The sequence below is a fragment of the Polypterus senegalus genome, chromosome 5 (assembly GCF_016835505.1).
Source record: "Polypterus senegalus isolate Bchr_013 chromosome 5, ASM1683550v1, whole genome shotgun sequence".
Classification (NCBI taxonomy): Eukaryota; Metazoa; Chordata; class Cladistia; order Polypteriformes; family Polypteridae; genus Polypterus; species Polypterus senegalus.
This window is the reverse complement of record NC_053158.1, coordinates 120793625-120817714: the sequence shown is the minus strand read 5'-3', so window position 1 is coordinate 120817714 and position 24090 is coordinate 120793625. Positions and strand designations below refer to the sequence as shown.

Sequence of the window (24090 nt, the reverse complement as noted above, 5' to 3'; positions counted from 1 at the left end):
AATTGCTCTGTGAAGCAAATATAGCCAGTTGCGGGGTTCAATGAATGTACATGACTGAATATACTCGCCCCCTCCATGCTTATAAATTGCCCTGAGATACGACTACAGTCTCTTGTAGCATTCAATAAATATATACATCGCCGAATATACTCGGCTCTTTCATGCTGGCAAATTGCACTGAGCAACAACTTTAGCCAGTTGCAGAGTTCAATGAATGTACGTAGCCGCATATACTTGGCTTCGGTGTGCTTCCAAATTGCACTGGAAACCAACTCTAGCCAGTTGCGTCGATTTAAGGGTTAAGTGAATATGATTTCAGTTATATTTGCTAACCGGTTTGGAGCTATACTGTAGTAAATGAGTGAATAGGAATAGCTGAGCCATCCTAGTTTCTTTTTTTTTTTTCTTTTTTCGTATAATATTTGAGTTCATATGAATAGTAAACCATCTCTAACTAACATTAGGTAACTTGTGTTCTGGAATATATCAGTAATTAGTGTGTTACATATTTTAGTCCGTTATTTTTTTTTATTTTGGCATAATATAGTACATGATGTGATAAACTACAACACTTTTCCTTCAGAGTGTGATGATTAAAACATCTTTCTCTGTCTGCAAAATCGTTCTTGTGTATTCCTGCTACCTCTACTCCCTCTGAGCGTCACTTCTTAGCAGCTGGGAACATTGTCTCAAAGATGAGAGTAAGCCTTATACCAGAGCACGTCGAAATGCTCACGTTCCTGCACTGCAATCAAGAGTATATGCACTGAATCTTTAATAAACTGTACATTATTGTTTTATTTTATTTGTATTTAAGCTTTATTTAATCTATTGGACTTCAAGACACACCAGTGGCCATTTTTGTTTAAGTTAATGCACTTTTTTTGTTTAAATACTATGTGCACTTCAGTTTGTATTGTTTAATGTATTTCTTTTTTATTGTGATGGTCACATTAACATAAAACATCTGATTATTTTCAAATTCATATGTTTCACTGGTTATTTTAATTTGATTATTATTAATTTTAATTGTGTTAATGCAGAGACATCAGGGTGACATTCACAGGTGGACAGACATGAGCAGATGAGGTAAGACATGCACTGGAACCCAGAACAGGATGTGCAACCACAGGTCGCAGGCATCAAAATAGTAAGGCATGAAATAATCGTGACTAATCGGGAAAAATTGAACGATTAGTCGACTACCAAAATAATCATTAGTTGCAGCCTGACAAGGATGCCACGTGACACCACTGCTATTTGCAATCGTCATTGAGCCATTGTCGGTTTACTTTTGAAATGCTTCTGTGATAAAGGGGATTATCAGAGAAGGAGTTGAACAGAAAATATTACTATATGCAGATGATATTGTACTATAAATATCTGATCCAAAAATACTGTGTCTGCAGTCCTAACAGCACTAACAAAATTTCAAAACATATCTGGACTCAAAATTAATTTGAATAAAAGTGTGCTTTTTCCAGTGAACTGTCCAGCACACAACATTAGATTGGATACCTTTCCTTTTATCATTGCAGATCAGTTTAAATATCTCGGGGGTAAACATCACAAGTAAACATAAAGCTCTTTTTCAACAAAATTTTGCATTCTGCATAGAAAAACTTAAACAAGATGTGGATAGATGGTCTACGCTCCATCTCACTATAGCAGGGAGAATTAACACTTTCAAGATGAATATCCTTCCTAAGCTTCTTTTTCTATTCAAAGCATCCCCATATACATTAATAAATATTTTTTTAAGAAATTAGATTCAATCATAATCTTATTTATTTGTAATTCAAAACATCCCTGCATTCAAAGGGCGACCCTACAACAGCCTAAAGCTGAAGGTGGCATGGCTCTACTTAACTTTCAGTTTTATTACAGGATAGCAAGTATACCAGCTATAAAAACCTGGACATTGACACAAATAGATAAACACACACAGGCTTGGTCCACAATAGAAATGAAATGCTGCAGTATTTCTTTATATTTCTTGCTTTGTGCCCCAGCAAATAAAAAGTACTGTCAATATACTAAAAACCCAATTATCCTTCATTCACTCAGAATATGGAACCAATGTAGAAAGTACTTCAAGACAGAGAAAATTTTATCTGTGGCACCTCTACACAATAACCACCTTTTTCCAACTTCTGAAACTTACATAGTTTTTGATGTTCGGAAAATATACAGGATTAAATCGTGTAGAGATGTGTACATAGACAATGTATTTCCATCCTACAAACAATTACACTCCAAATTTAGCTTACCACAATTTAGCACTATTTCCAAATTAGAAACCTTGCTAAACAAAATCTGCCAAATTTTCCTCACCTCCCACCTACTTCTGTTCCAGATAAATTATTGATCAATCTTGAAGACTCTAGACCCCATTTCTATAATATATAAAAACATTTTATAGTCCCTTCCTTACAAAGATCTAAGAGTACAGTGAGACTAGGATCTCTTACACCGCATTTCAAAAAGGGAGTGGAAGGCAGCCATGTACAGAATTCACTCTAGGTCCAAATGTGCAAAGCACTCAATTATTCTACTTTTGATCTTCTATTGAACACATCTATCTTGTTTAAAATTGTCCAACCTGTGACAGTTGTAATCGAGCTCCAGCCTCACTGGGCCATGTGTTTTGGATGTGAACCAAATTAACATCATTCTGGACCAAAATGTTTAAGTACCTATCAGACAGCCTTGGTGTCACAGTCACTCCTAATTCATATCCACAGCGCATTCAGGTTCTTCATATTCACAGCGCATTCAGGTTCTTCTCTCAGCCCCTGAGGGACTGGTTGTAGTGATGGGAAGTTCGGATCATTTTACTGACTCGGATCTTTGAGTTTCGTTCAGCAAAATGAACGAATCATTTTTCGAGTCATTTCGTTCAATTCTCTTTCCGGCTCAGACTGCATAGGTTAAGCTTATGGGGCTGTCACGTGATGAGCGAGCGACTTGAACCCAAAGACTCGAGAGATGAACTAATCAATTCTGTTTCCGGCTCAGACTGCATACTAGGTTAATATGGGGCTGTCAATGACGAAACTCGAAAAACCCAAGACTCGAAACAGGTGAATCAATTCCAATACAGAAACTATAGGAAGTTGCGCAAATGCATGCGCGACTGAACGAATCACTCCCACGAGACGACTCGTTCTTCCCGAGTCACATTAAAGATTCGTTCAAAATGAACGAATCGTTCAAGAACGACCCATCACTAACTGGTTGGTGCTCAGAGCTGAGAGTCACGTGTGCTTTGCAAACGCTAGAGTCTGTTGAGAGTTGTTGGTTTGTTCTGTGGTGTGAGATTTACATTAAAAAATACATTTTGCTCTTAAAACTTGGGTTTTGGTTGCCTCTAAGGAACCGTGTGGGAATTTTAAAGCTTTTTTCCCTTTAGAAGGGTTTTTTTTTTCCCGCACAAGAGCAAAAGTAGCTGGGTGTTTGGAAGTGCGCTTGGAAAAGTTATTTGTACTTGTTCTTTTCTTGTTATCTGTATTTGAATTAGCATCGAGGCGGCAGGGTAGAAAGCAGCAGTAACTGATATCGGCATTTGTAAATAAATAACCGCGTCGTCGTAACAGCGATTCCTTAGTTTAAAGGAAAAGAAAAAAAGGGCGCGGCTGACTTCAAAGCAGTAAAAGGTGGAAACTCAGTAGTGCGCAGGTAAGCGGCCTGCGTTAAAACGCTGATCAGGCACAAGGACCAGTAGGAGCAAATAAGGTAGTAAAGTTTTATTTTTTTTGTTTATTTTAGATTAAACAGTCCTTAGCGTCCAGAGGCAGAACAGTTAAGTGGGCGACAGCGTATTGGTTCATTAATACGGGGGAATACAAACAGTGCGAGTGAAGAGCTTATAAGTAAGAAGAGCGCAAAGTTAGAAGAGACAGAGAAAAGTAAAGTTAACCTCATAGAAAGGCAAACAGCAGGCAGCTGAGAGGGAGAACAGTACAGGAGCTTAAGGGGAAAAGGTGTAAAATATCTGTAGCAGATCTTAGTGTTACCATTTAAGTTAAGGAGCAGCTGAAAGAAGAAGAAATTTAATTTTAAGAAAAAAAAATATATATAGTTAAGGCAGCTTAGTAATCCCAAATCAAATTTTAATAATGAGGCCAGTGCAATGCAAGTCCTGTTGGATGTTGGACTTTTAGATGATGGTTTGGAAGAGCCAGTTGTCTATGAGGGCTACATCTGCAAGAGATGCCAGCTGATCCAGCACCTCGAGCTCAGGGTCGCTGAACTGGAGGAGGAGTTGGCTGACCTGCGTTGTAATAGAGAATTGGCGGACTTGGCCCAGGTGTCCTTTAGAGAGAGAGTGTGCACCCCTAAGGTGGCGCTGGAGGAGATTCCAGACCAGACAGGTAGGAATAGGTGGGTCACGGTCGCAAGGCGTAAGGTAAAGGGTGCACACTGTCCGGGGCATCAACCCCAGAATTAGAAGTGTCTAACCGTTATCATGTCCTGGCGGAGCTGGACGGTGACTCTGATAATTCTGAGGTGGTAGGCAGGGTTGAGGAGCCCCAACGGGCCACCTCAAAACCAGTTCCCAAAAAGAGAGAGGTAGTGATAGTTGGGGACTCAATCATTAGGGGGATTGAAGCGCAGGTGTGCTCCAGAGAGAGAGAGTCTCAGACGGTGTGTTGCCTTCCGGGAGCACAGGTGGGAGACCTCCTGGAAGGGTGGATAGGCTCTTGGCCAGAGCGGGTGGATCCAGTTGTCATTGTCCACGTTGGAACAAATGACATACATAAGGGTAGTCTGTCAGTTCTGCGATCCAAATTCAAAGAGTTAGGTACCAAGCTGAGGAGCAGAACTGACAAGGTAGTCTTCTCCGAAGTTCTGCCTGTGCCACGCCAGTCCAGGTAAGATTGAGGAGATTAGAAGGCTTAACGCGTGGCTCACATCTTGGTGCAGGGTAGAAGGGTATAGGTTTATGGGGCATTGGGACTCCTTTTGGAACAGATGGGACCTGTTCCGCGTGACGGGTTACATCTGAACCGGAGGGGCACCAATGTATTGGGGAGGCGTATGTGTAGGCTAGTCGAGGATTGTTTAAACTAGGGGATGGGGGGGCAGGGAGTTTAGGACAGGCCAGATTTAGATCTATACATGGAAGAACAAACAATGGTGTAGAAATAAAAATGCATAGTAATGTAAATTTTAAGCAAACACGTAAAGATAGAAGGATTAACACATTAAAAATAGCTTGCCTTAATGCTAGAAGTATCAAAAATAAGGTAAGTGAGTTGGAGTTGTATGTAGCAGAGCACAATTATGATATTATAGCAATAACGGAAACCTGGCTAAATAACAAAGATGGGGATGAGTGTAACATAGAGGGATACACATTTTTAGGAAGGATAGACAGAACAGAAAAGGAGGTGGGGTTGCTGTTTATGCCAAACAGGAATTAAATGTAAGTCATCTTCAGTTGGATGATGAGCCCCATCTTAGTGAGGACATGTGGCTTCGCCTGGAAAATATTAGGGAAAAGGTCTCATTTTAGGAGTGTGTTATAGACCACCCAATTCAGACAGTAATTTCAACACACATCTTTTAGTAATATCAAAAGGCAAGTTTACAGGGGATATTATAGTCATGGGGACTTTAATTATCCAAATATTAACTGGGATAACCTTACAGATGGAGGAGCACAAGAGCAGGAGTTTTAGAAGTAATCAGCGACTGTTTTTAACACAGCATGTTAAAGCACCAACACGGGGTGAAGCCTATCTGGATTTAGTATTCTGTAATAATCAGGATAGAATTGAGGGTGTAGAGGTGATTGAACCACTAGGGTCAAGTGACCATAATGTAATACAATTCTCAGTATTTTGTAAGAGTACAGATGCAAAGACTAAAATTGTTAAGTTGAACTTTAGTAGGGCTAATTTTGAGCAGATGCGACAAAGTCTAAGTAGGATAGACTGGGATAAGCTTTTAAATGTGGAGACAGTCGAGGAGCAGTGGAACAGGTTTAAAATGTTTTACATGTAATGCAGGACAGATACATACCTAAATTTGGAAGTAATAGGAAACTAAAAAACTCCACGATGGATTAATAAAGATTTAAAAAGAAGTTGCAAAGGAAAAACTGCTGTATAAGGCATATAAGACTAATGACTGCAAAGAGAACCGTAGCGTATGAGAAAATGAGGGCAACCATTAAGAAGGATATCAGAGAGGCTAAAAGACAGTTGGAGAGGAATATAGCAGATAAGGCGAAAGAAGACCCCAAGAGATTCTTTCAGTATTTTAGTAGTAAAAGAACAGTTAAGGAGGAGGTCAAGTTCATCAGGAATAGTAAAGGGAATTAAAAGATACAGACAATGAAATAGCAGATGCCCTAAACTTACATTTTTCTGAGGTGTTTACAAGTGAGCAAGTGGATAACCTGCCAGAGGTAAACAAACTACTAAGGAGGTACTGAGGGATTTGGAAATTGTAGAGGGAGAAGTGCTGCTCAGATTAAATAAGATGAAATCAAACAAATCACCAGGCCCAGATAATATTTATCCTCGTGTTCTTAAGGAGGCTAGTGAGTACATATATAAACCCTTGACACATATTTTTAGGAAGTCACTGTGCACTGGAGAGATTCCAAAGGACTGGAAAATGGCAAATATCATCCCATTATATAAAAAGGGTGACAGGGCAGATCCAAGCAACTATAGGCCAGTAAGCTTAACAAGCATCACAGGAAAATTAATGGAAGGAATTATTAAGGATAAGATTGAGCAACACATGACAAGGACAGGAGTTATTCTGAACAGTCAGCATGGGTTCAGAGGGGGAGGTCGTGTTTTACTAACATGTTGGAATTCTATGAGGAGGCAACAAAAGGATACGATCAAAGTGGAGCTTATGATATTATTTATCTGGACTTTCAGAAAGCATTTGATAAGGTGCCACATGAGAGGTTGGGCATCAAGTTAAAAGAAGTGGGAATTCAGGGTGATGTTTTTAGATGGGTGCAGAATTGGCTCAGACACAGGAAGCAGAGGGTGATGGTGCGAGGAACCTCATCAGAACTGGCGATGTTAAGAGTGGTGTTCCACAGGGGTCAGTGCTAGGGCGCTGCTATTTTTAATATATATAAATGATTTAGATAGGAATATAAGTAACAAGCTGGTTAAGTTTGCAGATGATACCAAGATAGGTGGATTAGCAGATAATTTGGAATCCGTTATATCATTACAGAAGGACTTGGATAGCATACAGGCTTGGGCAGATTTGTGGCAGATGAAATTTAATGTCAGTAAATGTAAAGTATTACACATAGGAAGTAAAAATATTAGGTTTGAATACACAATGGGCGGTCGGAAAATCGAGAGTACACCTTATGAGAAGGATTTAGGAGTCATAGTGGACTCCAAGCTATCAACTTCCAAACAGTGTTCAGAAGCCATTAAGAAGGCTAACAGAATGTTAGGTTATATAGCACGATCTGTGGAGTACAAGTCCAAGGAGGTTATGCTCAACCTTTATAATGCACTGGTGAGGCCTCATCTTGAGTACTGTGTGCAGTTTTGGTCTCCAGGCTACAAAAGGACATAGCAGCACTAGAAAAGGTCCAGAGAAGAGTGACTAGGCTGATTCCAGGTCTACAGGGGTTGAATTATGAGGAAAGATTAAAAGAGCTGAGCCTTTACAGTTTAAGCAAAAGAAGATTAAGAGGTGACATGATTGAAGTGTTTAAAATTATGAAGGGAATTAGTACAGTGGATCGAGACTTGTATTTTAAAATGAACTCATCAAGAACACGGGAACACAGTTGGAAACTTGTTAAGGGTAAATTTCGCACAAACATTAGGAAGTTTTTCTTTACACAAAGAACGATAGACACTTGGAATAAGCTACCAAGTAGTGTGGTAGACAGTAAGACGTTAGGGACTTTCAAAACTCGACTTGATGTTTTCTTGGAGGAAACAAGTGGATAGGACTGGCGAGCTTTGTTGGGCTGAATGGCCTGTTCTCGTCTAGATTGTTCTAATTCTAATTAACAGCTGTGTTTGGTGTACTCTTAGATGGACGAAAAGTAGAGAAGAACAAACAAACTGTAATTCCCTTTACTTCACTATTAGCACATAGATTTATTTTGTTTTAGTGGGAGAATCCTAGCCCACCTTTTTTAAGTCAGTGGGTAACTGATGTTATATACTATTTGAAATTAGAAGAAAATAAGTTCTCACTTAGAGGATCTGTTCAAAAGTTTTTTTTTTAAACCTGGCAGGATCTAATCAATAACATTTTAGAGTAAGCTTTTATATTGGGTTGAAAATGATTCTCTTCCCTCTTTTCTGCTCTTAAAAGTTTACTCTAGCTGTCGGCCTTCCTCTCTTTTTTTCTTGGATGGGGGTTGACTTGAATTTAGTTTTGTTAGGGTTTGACTTATTTGTATGGAATGTTACTTTTAATAAATTCAATAAAAAATATAAATAATAATAAAAAAATATTATTTTAAATATCCAATAGGGGAATAAATTTTAGTTTAGTTTAGTTGAAGGGTGCCTACATGGAGATTCATAACATATGAATAAGTTATTGAATAACATTTATTAAAGAAGCAATATTAAATTATTTTATAATATTATTCTCACGATGATATAAATGTTTTATAAAGTAGATGCCATTGCAATGTATTAAAACAAGGAGCTTCCCGTAATATGTGTAATCTGTTGTGGAAATATATATGTTAAATTCTAGTGAATTTTGAATGAGTGCATTTCTGTTTAAAAATATATATTTTTTAATAAAAGAGCAATGATATTTTGTTCCACAATTTCCAAATGCTGATGTTAAATGTCCATCATACTAATCAAGTATTTCTTTTTAAATGTCACACCATACTTATGCATATATTATGAAGTCACTATGTAGACATCCTTCAAATAAAATGTTACTGAATTTTGTCACATTAATGTTCTCTATGCATGGTTAAGTAATCTCTAAAAAAGCCAGCAATGAAGATCTGTGTATGCAGATAAGAATGGTCTTTTCTTTCATGAATAGTGGCATCTGAAAGAACTGGCAAGCAACAATAGTAATTTTTCTGCCAGAATCAATCGTGGTTGGTTAACAATGGCAATATCTTTATAAAAATTAGAAAATAAGCTTGATGCCATAACCCCACAGTTTGGTTTTCCTCTAATCAAGATGTGGTTTATTGGCTCATGGAGGCAGGGGCAATTAATAACAATGTGTACAGACTCTTGTAGCAAAAAATACAGGAGCAAGCGACAATTCTTTGTGAGGAGCTGTTTCTGTCTCTTTATGGGATCCCTCTGATTGTGGTGGTTTCAGAGGTCATGTATTTTTTTTCCTTCCATTTTCTCCCAGTTAATTGTGGTACAATCTCACTCAGTGATTTTTACCAACTTATTCATTGTTTTTCAAGTCTGCTGTCTGCCCAGTGTAGGAAGAGATTTAGAGAGTACATGAATGAAAATAGCACAGGAGGCAATTCTAACCACTCACTCACTTGAATTTTCATCAGGTCTAAGCCATTGGGTCATTTTCCCCTGCAGGTCAAAGTTCTGAGCCCTTACAACGTTATTACATTCAAACTGCCACTCTCGGCATTTCTGGGCTTGTGCATCAGTGGTCATTCTGTATTGTGCGTGTATTTCTTTCTTTACAAGGTCATAATTGGCTGCTAAGCATACATTCAGGACCCAGTAGGCCCAGAGTGCTTCTTTGGAGAGAAAGGTATTTAGTATATGGGCCCATTCTGCTTTGGGCCATCTATATCACAGAGTAATTTGCTCAAATTACCAAATTTAATTCTCAATTTCACTTCAAGCTTAAGTGGCTATCCCATAGTTGGGGTGAAATGTGATACCAATAATATCATTATCTAGAACTTAGAATGTCTTGTATTGTCATTGACACTAATTTTGATGAGAAATCTTAAAGATTTGTGCGTGTCTTCGATGTTTTACTGGTAGATTCCAATATTCTTTCAGATATATCTAGTCAAATAGTTCTTAGAAGCCTCTTTGTGATTATTTGTTTCCATGTATATCAATAGCTAGGAGATTCTAGAATTGTCTCTTAGCTGGTTCTATCTCTTTACTGTCATATAGCATGTACCTCATGGTAGAGAGCAAAAGTTGCACTTCAGCAGGTTCCATACCAGGATGTTATGTAGCCAGGTCTCTACTGTGAACCTGTAGAAATAGCCTCTAAGTACAGATGGAGAAATGCGAGCTGCCATTACACATCTAAGGAAGCAGAAGTGCTTATGAGCCTTTTTAACAAGTGACAAAATGAGTAATGTCCACTTTAGTTTATCAGTTCTGGTCACTGAAAGAAATGTAAAGCAGATCACCCTGTCAGCTTCACCCCTTTAATGTAGATGCCAGTGTGGTCTACCTTCTACCTTTTGAAGTCCATAATTAGCTCTTTAGTTTTGCTGACATTAACGTGAGATTATTGTCCTAATACTACTGGGTCATCAGATAGACCTCAGCTGTGCAAACGTTTGCATCATTGTTGGTAATCAGAATTATGATGGATGGTGGTGTCATCAACAAATGTAATGATGGAGCTAAAGCTGTTTCTGGCAGTACAGTCAGATGTGAACAAAGAGCCCAAAAGCAGCTCAGCACAGTACCCAGCTTTAATTGCTTCTCCCAGTTTTTTTTCTGAAATTGAAAAATGACTCCAGAACTTCATTATTGATGATGGCTGGAAAATCATCCACAACGATAACACTGCAACAGTTTAGCATGTTTATTCCTGAATATGTCTGTGTTTTCTGGCAGTGGTTAACAGCATTTTCACTTTCTTCAACTTAAACATTAATCCTCAGCAGGCATTATTTTAATATTTGGACATGTGCACCACAGATAATCAGTTGTCCTGAGCCCAGCCATAGCTTCAGGCTGTGGATTTTCTCTTATCTCCCCAATTCTGTCCCTCATATTAAATATTTTGCAGTTTCTCGTGGATGTATTCAGAATAGGTATGACAACAGGGTTAAATCTTTCTTCATATTCATAGCTGTGCATATCAGTAGTTAAGAAATAAAAACTTATTTGACCACATCTTTGGAAAAATTTAAACTTCACTGGAAAAATTCTAGCTTGAGTGCTTGAGTTGCCATCAGTATACTTGTGGCTGCAACACTCATGAAACTTACTGTTAGGGGCTGAGAGGTTCTTTTGTAGGGAGGCAGGGAATGAAGTGAAGAGGACAGTTGGGCTTCTTAAATGACGGTGGAGTCTCAGAGAAGTAAATAATGTTTTTTTAAAATAGACAGATGTGCACTTTTCCAATATGTGTTGCAAGTCAAAACATGATTCAGTACTTTGGAACAGTCTTTGTCCTAAAATAAATGTATTCAGTAGGTTTTATGGCTTTTATTTCATGCTTCCTCTTTTGCCCTATAAACAACTATTCTTATGTACTGGTGTAGCCATATAAATGCAGTTTGGTCCATAAGTATTTGGACAGTGACACAATTTTCATAATTTTGCCTCTGTACGCCACCACAATGGATTTGAAATAAACCAATCATTATGTGACTAAAGTCTAGACTTTCAGCTTTAATTTAAGGGGTTTACCAAAAATATCCTATGAACCATTTAGTAATTACAGCCATTTTTCTGCATCGTTCCTCCATTTTCAGGGACTTAAAGTTTATGGATAATTGACTGAGAAGCTGTTCCGTAGCCATGTGTGAGGAGCAGTTCCCTCATTAGTTCATTAACTATTAAACGGGTAAAAAATCTGGAATTGATTCCAAGTGTGGAATTTGCATCTGGCAGCTGCTGCTCTGAACTCTCCATATGATGTCCAAAGAAGTGTCCATGCAAGTAAAAACAGGCCATCATTAGGCTGAGAAAATAAAACAATCCCATCAGAGAGAGATAGCTGAAACACAAGGAATGGTCAATGATTGGTAGACCTATCATTGCCAAAGTCTACAATTAAGGGAAAACTTAATGAAAATAAATATAGAGGGTTGGTAAACCTCAAGCATAGGAAGGATAGACTAGACTTTTCCAGAAAACATTTTCGTATAAGCCTGTCCTGTTCCGGAACAATATTCTTTGGACAAATGAAGCTAAGATTAATATGTACCAGAATAACAGAAAGAGAAGAGTATGGAGAAAAAAAAGGAATGGCTTATATGTCAATGCATACCACTTCATCTGAGAAACATGGTGGAAGCAATGTCTGATCAAGGTGCGAAGATGCTTAAAAACTTTCAGATGCAGATTCAGAAGTGAGTTTTCCATTCTGCATAAGAAACTGCTCAAGGTGGGTCTTGTTCAGAAAGCGAACTCCAATTTAGACGGCCTTTCCCTTAAGGTCAAAATAGGTCCCTGATGTTAAGTCACTATTTTAGGGATAAAATGATAACAGAAATGTGAAACCTACTTATATACCTAATCCTAATTATTGTGAAACAACCAAGCGGCGTCCGCTTTCTGAAGAAGAGCTGCCAAGGCTATACTCGATGCAATTGCACTACTAAGTGCGCAACAAATCGCTGCTCATGCCTTTTTTCTTCCGACTTTGGCTGATTGCCTCGTGCCATTTCGCAAACTGACTGGCCAAATCCTGAAATCGAGGAAAAGATTGGACATTGGCTGGTCAATTTACAGCGACATTGGCCATTTCCCGATTTAGCTGGACACTTCCCGCATTGGCAGATTTCGGGTTTAGGCCATAACATATAAATAAAACGCCAATCTGTCTGGTAGTCTGCATTGTACACAGTCACCAAAAAAGCATAAACTGGGGTTATACCAGATAATTTAAAAAACCATGTTACATCCGTATTAATGCCTCATCTCTAGATTGTTTTAATTTGTGAGCTGTTCATTCAGTATTTACAAATACATATATATATGCACATACACACCATCATCTTATTTTGACAAAATAATTTTGCACCAATCAAACTATGTTCTTATTTTGGTAATAATGCACACTGTTATGCATTATTATGATTATTATACAACAGAGAAGTGAGCTGTACAACTTGCTGACCAATGACTGCGTGACCAGACACAACTCCAGCTCCATTGTTAAATTTGATGATGACATTACTGTCATAGGCTTGATCACCAGCAATAACAAGAAAATTCACAGAGAAGAGATCTGCTTGCTGGCACTGTTCACACATGACAATAAACTTGAATTCAAGGTATTGTGATTGCATAGTGATTGAAATACATAGTCTAGCGAACAGGAATCAGCTTTGTCAGTATTATTACATGCATTCACATATAATGTGAAAAACATCTGTATTGGTCACCATATATGAAACAACTCCCAACGGACAGATTTTGTTGAAATTTGGCACGCTTATTCAAAGAAATGTTGTCAGAAAAGTTGACTTTTGTTGATATCTTGAATTTTGCATGCTGTATAAAGTTTTGAATTTTCAAAACCTTCCATTAAAAAGCTTTGCCATGTTTTCAGAATTATCCATTTTAAATGAGAGAAGCTATTTGTGTGACATCAATTGTGGATTAGTCTACTGTTTCAAATTAACCTTGAGAGAGGTGACTTCTATTTGTGTGTGTGTATAACTTTTTAATATACTTTTTCGTATTCAACAGTTACTCCTGTCTGCAAAGTAATAAAACACCAAAAGTGTTATGCTTGCTGCTTGATACACTGCCTGTAGAAGCAGTTCTGTAGCTACAAGGGTGCATGCATAATAATTCAATGTTTATTTGACACCTGATGTATTAACAAAGCTCCATTGTGATCTGCAGTTAATCATGGTTGAGACGTGAACACAGATTTTATATCTCCATTGGGTACTTCGTGAAATTTGAACTATAGTTAGGCATAATCTCTTCACAACCAACAACTAACAATAGCACATCAGTTGATGCTGTTTTTTATCACTTAAATGGGAATCTGTACTTTGCTTTTAACTACATGATATTGCAGAGTGGTATTTAAAAACATATTTTTTTGTAGTCTACTAATGCATGTAATTACATTCCATTAAATGTTAAGTGTACACACCTGAAATCACTTATATAAAACAAAGAACAGCCAATAATCTAATATGCCTGTTTTTGGGATGTGAAGAAATGCCAATGTATCTGGTTTTTCCAGTGCCCAACAATGTTGTTCAAAGGTAATTGAATTCATGTTTTATTATATTTTTTAGCTTGCTTTTGGTGCTGCCATCTTGAATATCCACATTCCCTTAATGCTTGGTGAACTGGTAAATGTTGTTGCCCAGTTCACTCGGGAGCATACTGGGAACTACCTCTGTGAAGTAAAAGGCCCTGCTCTGAGATTGCTTGGACTTTATGGGATTCAGGTAACTACCTATCATAACATAATTCAAGTATGAGGTGAAAGTATATGATGCAGTTAGCTAGTTTATTTTCCTTCTTTTTTTTGGGGTACACCCCAGGGTCAGCTGATACTCTGCTTATCAACTAAAAGGTAGGAATCTGCCCTGGATAGATATACTAGTCAATATGAGGATACACACATGCTTTAGAAGTATTTTATAGTACTCAACTGTTCTGACAGAATAACAAAGGAAGCACCCTGAATTTAACCTGGAGATCAATTGCTATGAAGAGACAATATACAGTAAAGTAATGAGCAGTTTGGTTTTCAATTTAAATGGCAATGCACTGAAAATTTGACTCGAGCATTCAGTTTTACATCACATAAATAACTTTGTATATAAATATATAATACTACAGTACATACATTTTTATTTAAAAAATGACTTTTAAATATATTTCCTAAATAAGAAGAACATTCTCACTTATCTCACCACAGGTACAAGCTGTGCATAGAACCTGGCTGCATGTTTCTGCACATACTACATTCAGATCTAACATGGCTATGTAGTGTGTTTGACCTTACACCCTATCTCACATACATAGAGGTTTATCTAGCTTTTTCAAGCTCATTTAATCTATTTCAAGGTTGTAGGGGTCAGAGCCTGTCCTAGCGGCACTAGGCGCAAGACAGGAAGCAGCCCTGGACAGAGCAACAATCCATGGCAGGGAACACTGACACACACTCCCATACTGTGGTCAATTTTAAGTCTGCAGTTGACATAACTAGCATATCTTTTAAGAGGAGGAAGGAAAATGCATGCAGGTATGGGTCGGTTACTTCCTTTACATGGTTAAAGACTCGGCATGGCAGTTTAACCCATACTTTTTAAGTTAATATACTCTATATGTTAATCTATTGCTGTCTTAGGGCCTTCTGACTGTAATTATCCTGCTGTCCACAGAGTTAGAAACAGTACAGTCGTGGCCAAAAGTTTTGAGAATGACACACATACTGTATTAATTTTCACAAAGTTTGCTGCCTCAGTTTTTATGATGACAACTTGCAAATACATCCAGAATGTTATGAAGAGTAATCAGATGAATTGCAATGAATTGCAAAGTCCCTATTTGCCATGAAAATAAACTTAATTCCAAAAAAAACATTTCCACTGCATTTCAGCCCTGCCACAAAATGACCTGCTGACATCATTTCAGTGATCCTCTTGTTAAGACAGGTGAGAGTTTTGACAAGGACAAGGCTGGTAATCACTCTGTCATTCTGATTAAGTTAGAATAGAGAGTTTCAATTGTTGTGAAGAAGGCTTTAACAAAGTCCAGCAAGCTCCAGAACCATCTCTTAAAGTTGATTCAGCTGTGGAATCAGGGCACCACCAGTGCAGAGCTTGCTCAGAAATGCCAGCAGGCAGGTATGAGTGCATCTGCATGCACAGTGAGGCAAAGACCTTTGGAAGATGGTCTGGTGTCAAGAAGGGCAGCAAAGAAGCCACTTCTCTCCAAGAAAAACATCAGGGACAAACTGATATTGTGTAAAAGGTACAGGAATTGGACTGCTGAGGACTGGGGTAAAGTCATTTACTCTGATGAATCCCCTTTCTGATTGTTTGGGGCATCCGGAAAAAAGATTGTCCGGAGAAGAGAAGGTGAGCGATACCATCAGTCCTGTGTCATGCAAACAGTAAGCATCTTGAGACCATTCATGTGTGGAGTTGCTTTTCAGCCAAGGGAGTGGGCTCCCTCACAATTTTGCCTTAAGAACACAGCCATGAATAATGAATGGTACCAAAACATCCTTCGAGAGCAACTTCTCTTAACCATCCAAGAACAGTTTAGTGATGAAAAATGCCTTTTCCAGCATGATGGCGCACTATGCCATAAAGCAAAAGTGATAACTAAGGCGCTTGGGGAACTAAACATTGAAATTTTGGCTCCATGGCCAGGGAACTTCCCAGTCCTTAATCCCAATGAGAACTTGTGGTGAATCCTCAACAGGCGTGTAGTGAAACAAAAACCCACAAACTCCAAGCATTGATTATGCAAGAATGGGCTGCCATCAGTCAGGACTTGGCCCAGAAGTTTACAGCATGCCAGGGCAAATTGCAGAGGTCCAACACTGCAAATATTAACTCTTTGCATAAACTTAATGTAATTGTCAATAAATGCCTTTGAAGCTTATGAAAATTTTGTACTAATACTTCTTTATACCATAGAAAAGCCTGACAAAAAGATCTTAAAACACTGAAGCAGCAAACTTTGTGAAAACCAATACTGGTTTTAACTGTATGCTGAAAGAGCAATTCCCTTGTTTATTCAGGGTCATACAGGTGCATTGTGTAACAATTTGTACAGTTAAATTTTTATGGAAAAATTTACAGCATAAACAGTATATTTTATATGGAACAACTAATTTTAAATGGTTAACGATAATTGTCCTGCAGTGATTAGCACCAATTTACTTATTACAGCAAGAGTAAATAAGTATGAAATTGCTCTTACCAGTGTCAGACATTTTTAGTTGGTGGCCGGGCAGAGTGGTAGCTCTGAGGCTAAGGATCTGCAACAGTATCCAGAAGGTTGTCGGTTCAAATCCCCATTACTGCCAAAGAAGATTCTACTCTGTTGAGCCCTTGAACATGACCCTTAACCTGCAGTTGCTCAAGGGGCACTGTACAGTGACACTACATTCTGACCCCAAGGGGTATGCAAAACCTAACACATTCCTAAAACAACCAATTGTATCAGGTGAAATATATAGGCCCAGAATTTATGTTAGTGGCAGCAAACTGTTTAGCATTAAAATAATCTTAAAGAAAATTAAGCTTTTGTTTGGAAAGCAATTAAAACATGTCAATAAAGTAATTTGTCTGTTTTCATAAGTTAAATGTGTGTTGATTTCTGTCTTAGGGCCTTATGACTTCAGGCTACATTATCCTGCTATCCAGAGTAGGAGAAAGAGTGGCTGCAGAAATGAGGAAATCATTATTTGTGTCGTTGTTGAGGTGAGATATATATACTAGCAAAATAGCCGCTCTTCGCAGCGGAGAAGTAGTGTGTTAAAGAAGTTATGAAAACGAAAAGGAAACATTTTAAAAATAACGTAACATGATTTTCAGTGTAATTGTTTTGTCACTGTTATGAGTGTTGCTGTCATCAAGGATTTGATCATCATTATTTTTTTCATCAGGTTCGTATTTGGAGGACGTGTTGTGTTCGTTACATTACGTGTTACGTGTCAACCGTTGTAAAGATAACAGGTTTCATTCATCGAAGTGTTCACTACTACGCTCCCTTGCGCTACTCGTGAATCTAAGATGCTTAACAGGCATTCCCGGTATTAACTTGTGGATTTGCCTGCAAATATTTAGCGGCAGCATGTCTATGAACTTGTGGAATTGCCTGCGAGTATTTAGTGGCAGCATCTCTATTAAGTTGTGGAATTGCCTGCAAGTATTTAGCGTTAGTGTCTCTATGAACTTGTGGAATTGCCTGCGAGTATTTAACGACAGCGTGTCTATTAACTTGTGGATTTTTCTGCGAGTATTTGGCGGCAGCGTCACAAAGTTGTTTTCGTCTAGCTGCATCAGAAAATGTACCACGACGTCTGACACACCTCCTTTTTACTGTTTTCTCACAGCTTGGATTGCTGCTGTCATAATCAGTTTGAGTTTCAATTACGTTACTATTTGCAGGACTTGTGTTGAAGTGACATTCGGCATCTGTCAAGCGTTGTAAGCATACAACCGGCTTGATCGATAACTTCGCATCCAGCTTTTGAGAGTTGAAACATTCCTAAACATCAAAGTGTCCACTACTGAAATTGTCACCTGTGAATCTAAGATGTTTAAGAGGCATTGGCAGTTCTCCAAAGGTGTAAAATATTTGGCCATTTTGGTACACTTGAAAGCGACATCCGGATAATTCAACGGCAGCCATCATCTCACATGCAGAAGCATAAATGAAGGGCTTAAGCATTTCTCTCTTATAGTGCCCCTGTATAGTATAATTATCTCCTGTTCCGTCATCAGTCCACACCTTGAACCTGTCCCAGTCATTCAATACATAAGACACAATGTTCTTCCGGATATCAAGATTGAGCCTGATATGGCTGTGCAATATGTAACACAGAGAATGTAAAAGGCAGGCGGGATCTCTGGGCATGGAAACCACTCGGTAAGAGACAGTTTTTTGATCGATGGTGATCACCTCGATAGACATGTTAATGGAGGTACGGCTGGAACGATAAAAGAAATGGGTACCTGAACAGTAAACTAAGTCTAAAATACCTACACAATAACTATAATCGTAATAAACGAACAATAAAACAGCGGAGAAGCCGTGGATTAAATAAAAAGGCTGCAGTTATCGGCAGGTAGACGTGAATACCGTGGCGAAGCAAAGAAGGGAATGAAGAGACCGGAGCGACGGACGACCTTATATGGGCAGGCAGTCAATTACGAGGGAGGCGTGGGGATGGGGGACGCAAATTAGGCAGGCAGCCAACTATGTGGGAGGTTTGGTGATGGAGGATGCAATGCCGCCTCACACGGCAACTGAGCTGCAGGCTATGGATGTATATATGTAAGTAAGTAGGATTCAATTATGACTATTACACGTAGAATTTCGAAATGAAACCTGCTTAACTTTTGTGAGTAACCTGTAAGGAATGAGCCTGCCAAATTTCAGCCTTCTACCTACACGGGAAGTTGGAGAATTAGTTATGAGTGAGTGAGTCAGTCAGTCAGTCAGTGAGTCAGTGAGGGCTTTGCCTTTTATTAGTATAGATATATATACTGTGTATATTTTATATAATTATGTATGTGTATATACAGTATGTATGTATGTATGAATGTATATTGTAAAAGATAGCCCAGCCACAGACAGACATGACACCAGATGTCTACAATACACACGGTTCATTTACAATATTTCTATTTACCTTGCCCAATTCTACAGACTCACACAACTACTCAGTCCTTTCCTTCAGCTGCCTCCACTCCTCTCTTGCAAGCTCCGTCCTCTTCTACCTGACTCCGACTCCCCGAATAGAGTGAGGTGGCCCCTTTTATAACACACCCGGATGTGCTCCAGGTGCTCCCGATGATATACCTGCAGCACTTCCTGGTGTGGAGGAAGTGCTGTATGGGCACCCAGAAGCTCTCCAGGTGTAGCTGCTTTCTGGTTGGACAGCTTCCAGGGTTTCAGGACTGTCCAGGTGACTACTGGTGGCGGCCACGGGTCCCCGTGGCCCTAATGGAAAACAGGGGGGCTGCCCTCTTACACCCAGAGAAAAACAGGGCCCATCTCTTGGTCTGACCTTCTTCCAGGCATCCCGGTGAATCAAAATCCCTGGTTGTCTGCCACTATATATATATATATATATATATATATATATATATATATATATATATGTGTGTGTGTGTGTGTGTGTGTGTGTGTCTGCGGTGGGCTGGCACCCTGCCCAAGATTTGTTTCCTGCCTTTCGCCCTGTGTTGGCTGGGATATGCTCCAGCAGAGCTCTGTGACCCTGTAGTTAGGATATAGTGGGTTGGATAATGGATGGATGGATATATGTGTGTATGTATGTGTATATATAATATATATATATATATATGTATGTATGTATGTACGTATGTATGTATATTGTTAAAAAAGCAAATAAATTTTGAATGAAAATTCTTAACACTATATGTATGTAAGGAAGAATTGGAATTACTTCTCCAGATGTGCAAATTAATTTGAAAAAGAGTCTTCTTTCATAGTTGTAAATACAACTTTTACATCACAGCTTCAGAGCATGGTTTTATCCCTCAATTGAATTGGAATCAGCTTACTTATAACAAATAGAAACTTGAAATTCCCTTTGTTTATATGTTCAAATGTAGTTTGATGGCATAGTGTGTGTTTGAGTGTTTCCTTTTTTGTCTAAATTTTTGGTGGAAATAGTTTATTTCCTCATATACTATATTTTAGTTGCTATTAAATTGGATTATCTTTCTCTATAGGCAATTTAACTATATAAGAATAAGGAAATTAAAGCTTGTTTTTTGTTTGATAATACCTTTCAGGCAAGACATAGCATTCTTTGATGCAAATAAAACTGGTCGGATGGTCAACCGCCTAACATCAGATGTTCAAGAATTTAAGTCTTCTTTTAAGATGGTTATATCTCAGGTATGTCACACTGACAAAAATTTTTGAAAAATATAAAAAAAATTGAATTTGTTTAAATTGTTTTCAGTTGTTTTCAGGATATGACATTTAGACAAGTTAGTATTTAGTGCAGTGAATTTGAAATTCATAGTAAAATATCAATACATTCAAATATTTAAGTGTAAATTTGGCATTGTACAGTCATCTTGGGTTTAAATACCAGGCCTGAATGTTGTCTGTGTAAAGTTTGCATGTACCTCTTATGGCTGAAAGGATTTTTTTCTTGGGTATGCTGCTCCCCAGATCTCATCATTTACTGACTAACCAAACTGGCAACTCAGAAATAACTCTTTGTTAATGGACTCCTTATACACAAATAGCTCTCACTTTTCACCTAATGTTACTGGGGTATCTACCCTGCAATCCTGTAAAATAATATTCCTACTAAAATAAGTGGCATTAGAAAACAAATTAATGAATCTGTAAATTAGACATAAGTTTGAGTGCATGGAGTGTTTAAAATGTACTGTATCGTTTGATATTCTGTTTTCTGAAGATGCTAACATTAAAATCACCTTTTTCAGGTCAGATAGTGTTAACATAACACCTTTTACCATAAATTTGCTAAAAAAGGTTGCAGAGAAGAAGGCAACACCCTGGATGTACATTTAGAAAGATAGATAGATAGATGACCTAGGTGGTCAGGTTTTAGTGGCAGATAACTAATTTTGTAGGGTAGATAAACTGTTATCTATTGATCGGGGCAAAAATGAGGACGTGTCTTGCATTATTTTGATTTCCTCATTCTGTTTTTTTAAAAAAAAGCAAGTTTTCTTGAGCTTCCATTTTTTTATCATGTTTTCAAGAATAAGGCAATCCATGGTAGTATTGTAGCGGGGCTACATAGTAATAGTGTTTTCAATGTTTGTGTTTTGTTTCCATCGTCTCGTTTGCTGTTTATAATGTGTACGTCAGTAAATGCTGTCCCTGTAAATACAGAGGGGACGGATGATGGGGAGAGAGACCACAGCCCCAAGATGGAAAGCACCTGTTTACAATCAATTACATCCGGCTATTTACTATTTAAACAATCAGTCGGGAAAAGAGAAGAAGAGGAAGGAGGAAGATGAAGATTTCATTTTTACAACAAGAACCACCATTACCAGCTGTTTTTCACATCACGCTTTTGTATCCAGTCTGTTTTTCATTCCGCCAGATTTACTTCAGTTCAATCATCACAAGAGACCCCGGGGTTGGACTTCATTATCCACCACACGCCGAGGATACACGGTGAGGTGGTTCCATTTTTCCAGGAGATTCAAACACATGTGTTCTTTGTTGACCAGTCATCCGTATTCAGGACAATAATATACCCGGATTCAAGATCACGATCATTGTCATTTCCGTATTCATTCATTGTTATTTGTGTTGTGTGTGTTATACGTTACAAGGGCAAGGGAGGGTTTGTTATTGTATATATGGTGTTTTCACATTGCTGCTTTGGTGGAGGGATATACTGTACATATGTACATATTTTTTTCATGGGGAATGTGCAATAGTGTTCTATTTAATATATTTATTCACTTATTTGACATACCTGCTTTTGCGTGCTTGTGTAAACGGTCGATTGAGTGGAAAATATTATTTGTTAGACGTACGGCTTGGTATATGTAGATTCATTTTACTTCGCCGCAGTGTGAGGAAGGAGTAGCCGGGGCACGGCACGTCACGGTCAGAGCGTGTTCAGCGGTGCAGGAGGTGGAGGATTCATTGCAGTCGCTGTACCTCGAAGATCACCATGGACCTGAAGAGGAATGTCTGGAGGATGTCTCGCTTCCATGGGAAGATCTGGCACAAGAACTCTCCCAGCTGGATGAGAAAGTCCGCGAGGTTGCCGAAAGTGCGTTCGGGCGCGAAGATGCCTTGCGGGCTCGGATCAGCAGCTCCCAGGAGGAAATAAAAGAATATATAAATGATCAAATTAAACTCTCGGGGTGGGAAATTGTGTTGTGCCTCCAGAGGCGAGATCAATGCTGTCAAGAATCTCTTAAGGGGGAGGTCCAAAGGAGTCTCCAGAATTTATATCAGTCACCCTGTCATTCTACGCTGTATTGGTCTCGTGGGGGGGGTGAATACATCAATTGCACACCCGTCCCTGGGGTGCCCCTCTCCTTTTCCAAGTTGGGGGCTCAATATAACATCGATGATGTCCTCAACTTTGTGGAAGAAGGGGAGGTGTATCTGACTGTTAATCCTTTAACCCCAGAAGAGCTTATGGGGGTAATAGGGCCCGCCTTATCGGGGCCGGTGTGAAGCTGGTGGCTGACGGCAAAGAAGAATATTCAAGACTGGGGATCCTTTCGCTAATCTTTCCTCGCGGTTTTTCTTCCGGAAGACTACAAATCCGAACTGGAGGACAAGCTGCGATCCATGGTGCAACTGCTTTCGCAATCCTTTCGGGACTTCGCCTATGAATATCGGGCTTTGTGTTTGAAGTGGCGGCCGGCTATGCCTGAAGAAGAGGTGGTCCACCGCATCCTTAATGCCTGTAACCTGCGGTTAGCTGGGGGTCTCAGGGGGGTTGTGGGGTCGGTGGAAAACCTGGTGAAGGTGGGCTCGCAAGTGGAACGGGACTGGGGAAACTCAAAAACGTACTGGAACAAAGTACAAGACAGTACGTGAGAAACCCAGCCCCTAAATCCCCAGCGAGCCAAACCTTGCCGGTGTGAAGCCAATCTCGCCATCATGCAAGCAAGTACGTCCCTCCTGATTGTCCCAGTGAAGCTGCGGGGCTGGCAGGTGGATACAGTGGTGGATACAGGGAACCATCACACCCTAATACGTTCTACCATTTGGAAGAGGATTAGCCGACCGTCAAACTATTTAACATCTGCTCCGTCAGTCAAATTTGTATTGGCAGATGGGAGTGAACACAGGGCTCTGGGAAAAGTCCCCTTGAGGTACAGTATACTCTCCACCACCTGGGAGATGGAAACCTATGTCCTGGATGACCGGCAACTGTCTGTCCTGTTACTTCTTGGGCTGGATTCTTTGACCACCATAAGGATGATCATCCATCTCAGTCCCAGGTGGGGTATACGGTGCCGGGGGAAGGGGTATGCAAATTCATTCCTAAATCAAAAGAAGATCTGGGCTCTGAATTCATTGGTATTTATGTGGCAGTAAGGAGTGACGCAAGAACCTTGGCAGAAGCCCCTGTGGAGGAACAGCCCGAAGAGGTGAGGCTGGTGCTGAAGAAATGGGCCGAGATATGGACTGAAAAATTAGAAGTTGCCGGTGGAGTTACCCACGTGATTCACACCTTGGGCGAAATTCCAGTAAGACACAGAGCCTACCACATTTCTCCACTAAAGAAGGGCATAATTAAAGAACGTCTGTATCGAATGCTTGCCGAGGGAATATTCGAGCCATCTTCCTCCTCCTGGGCGTCCCCTGTAGTCCTCATGAAGAAAACTGATGACACCTATTGTTTCTGTGTGGACTACAGGAGGGTTAACGGGAAGATGAGCCTGGACGCATATCCCATGCCCCTGGTTCATGAGATTCTGGAGTCACTGCATGGAGCTGCAGTTTTTAGCAAACTGGACCTCCGCAGTGGCTACTGGCAGAT

At 39.3% G+C, this 24090-nt stretch overlaps 1 protein-coding gene across 3 annotated transcripts in view; it reads left to right on the top strand.

Moving 5' to 3' along the window:
* The window catches only part of abcb8 (ATP-binding cassette, sub-family B (MDR/TAP), member 8), a 178743-nt gene that overhangs the window by 20510 nt on the left and 134143 nt on the right, over nucleotides 1-24090 (top strand). The window contains exons 3-5 of one of the 3 annotated variants that reach the window (XM_039753298.1): nucleotides 14156-14311; nucleotides 17214-17308; nucleotides 20375-20480. The exons of 1 other annotated variant lie outside the window; for it this stretch is intronic. In XM_039753298.1, the coding sequence (XP_039609232.1) occupies nucleotides 14156-14311; nucleotides 17214-17308; nucleotides 20375-20480 (357 nt within the window). Of the gene's footprint in view, nucleotides 1-14155; nucleotides 14312-17213; nucleotides 17309-20374; nucleotides 20481-24090 lie in introns of those variants that run through there. One more of the 3 variants, XM_039753300.1, reaches the window with a different exon arrangement.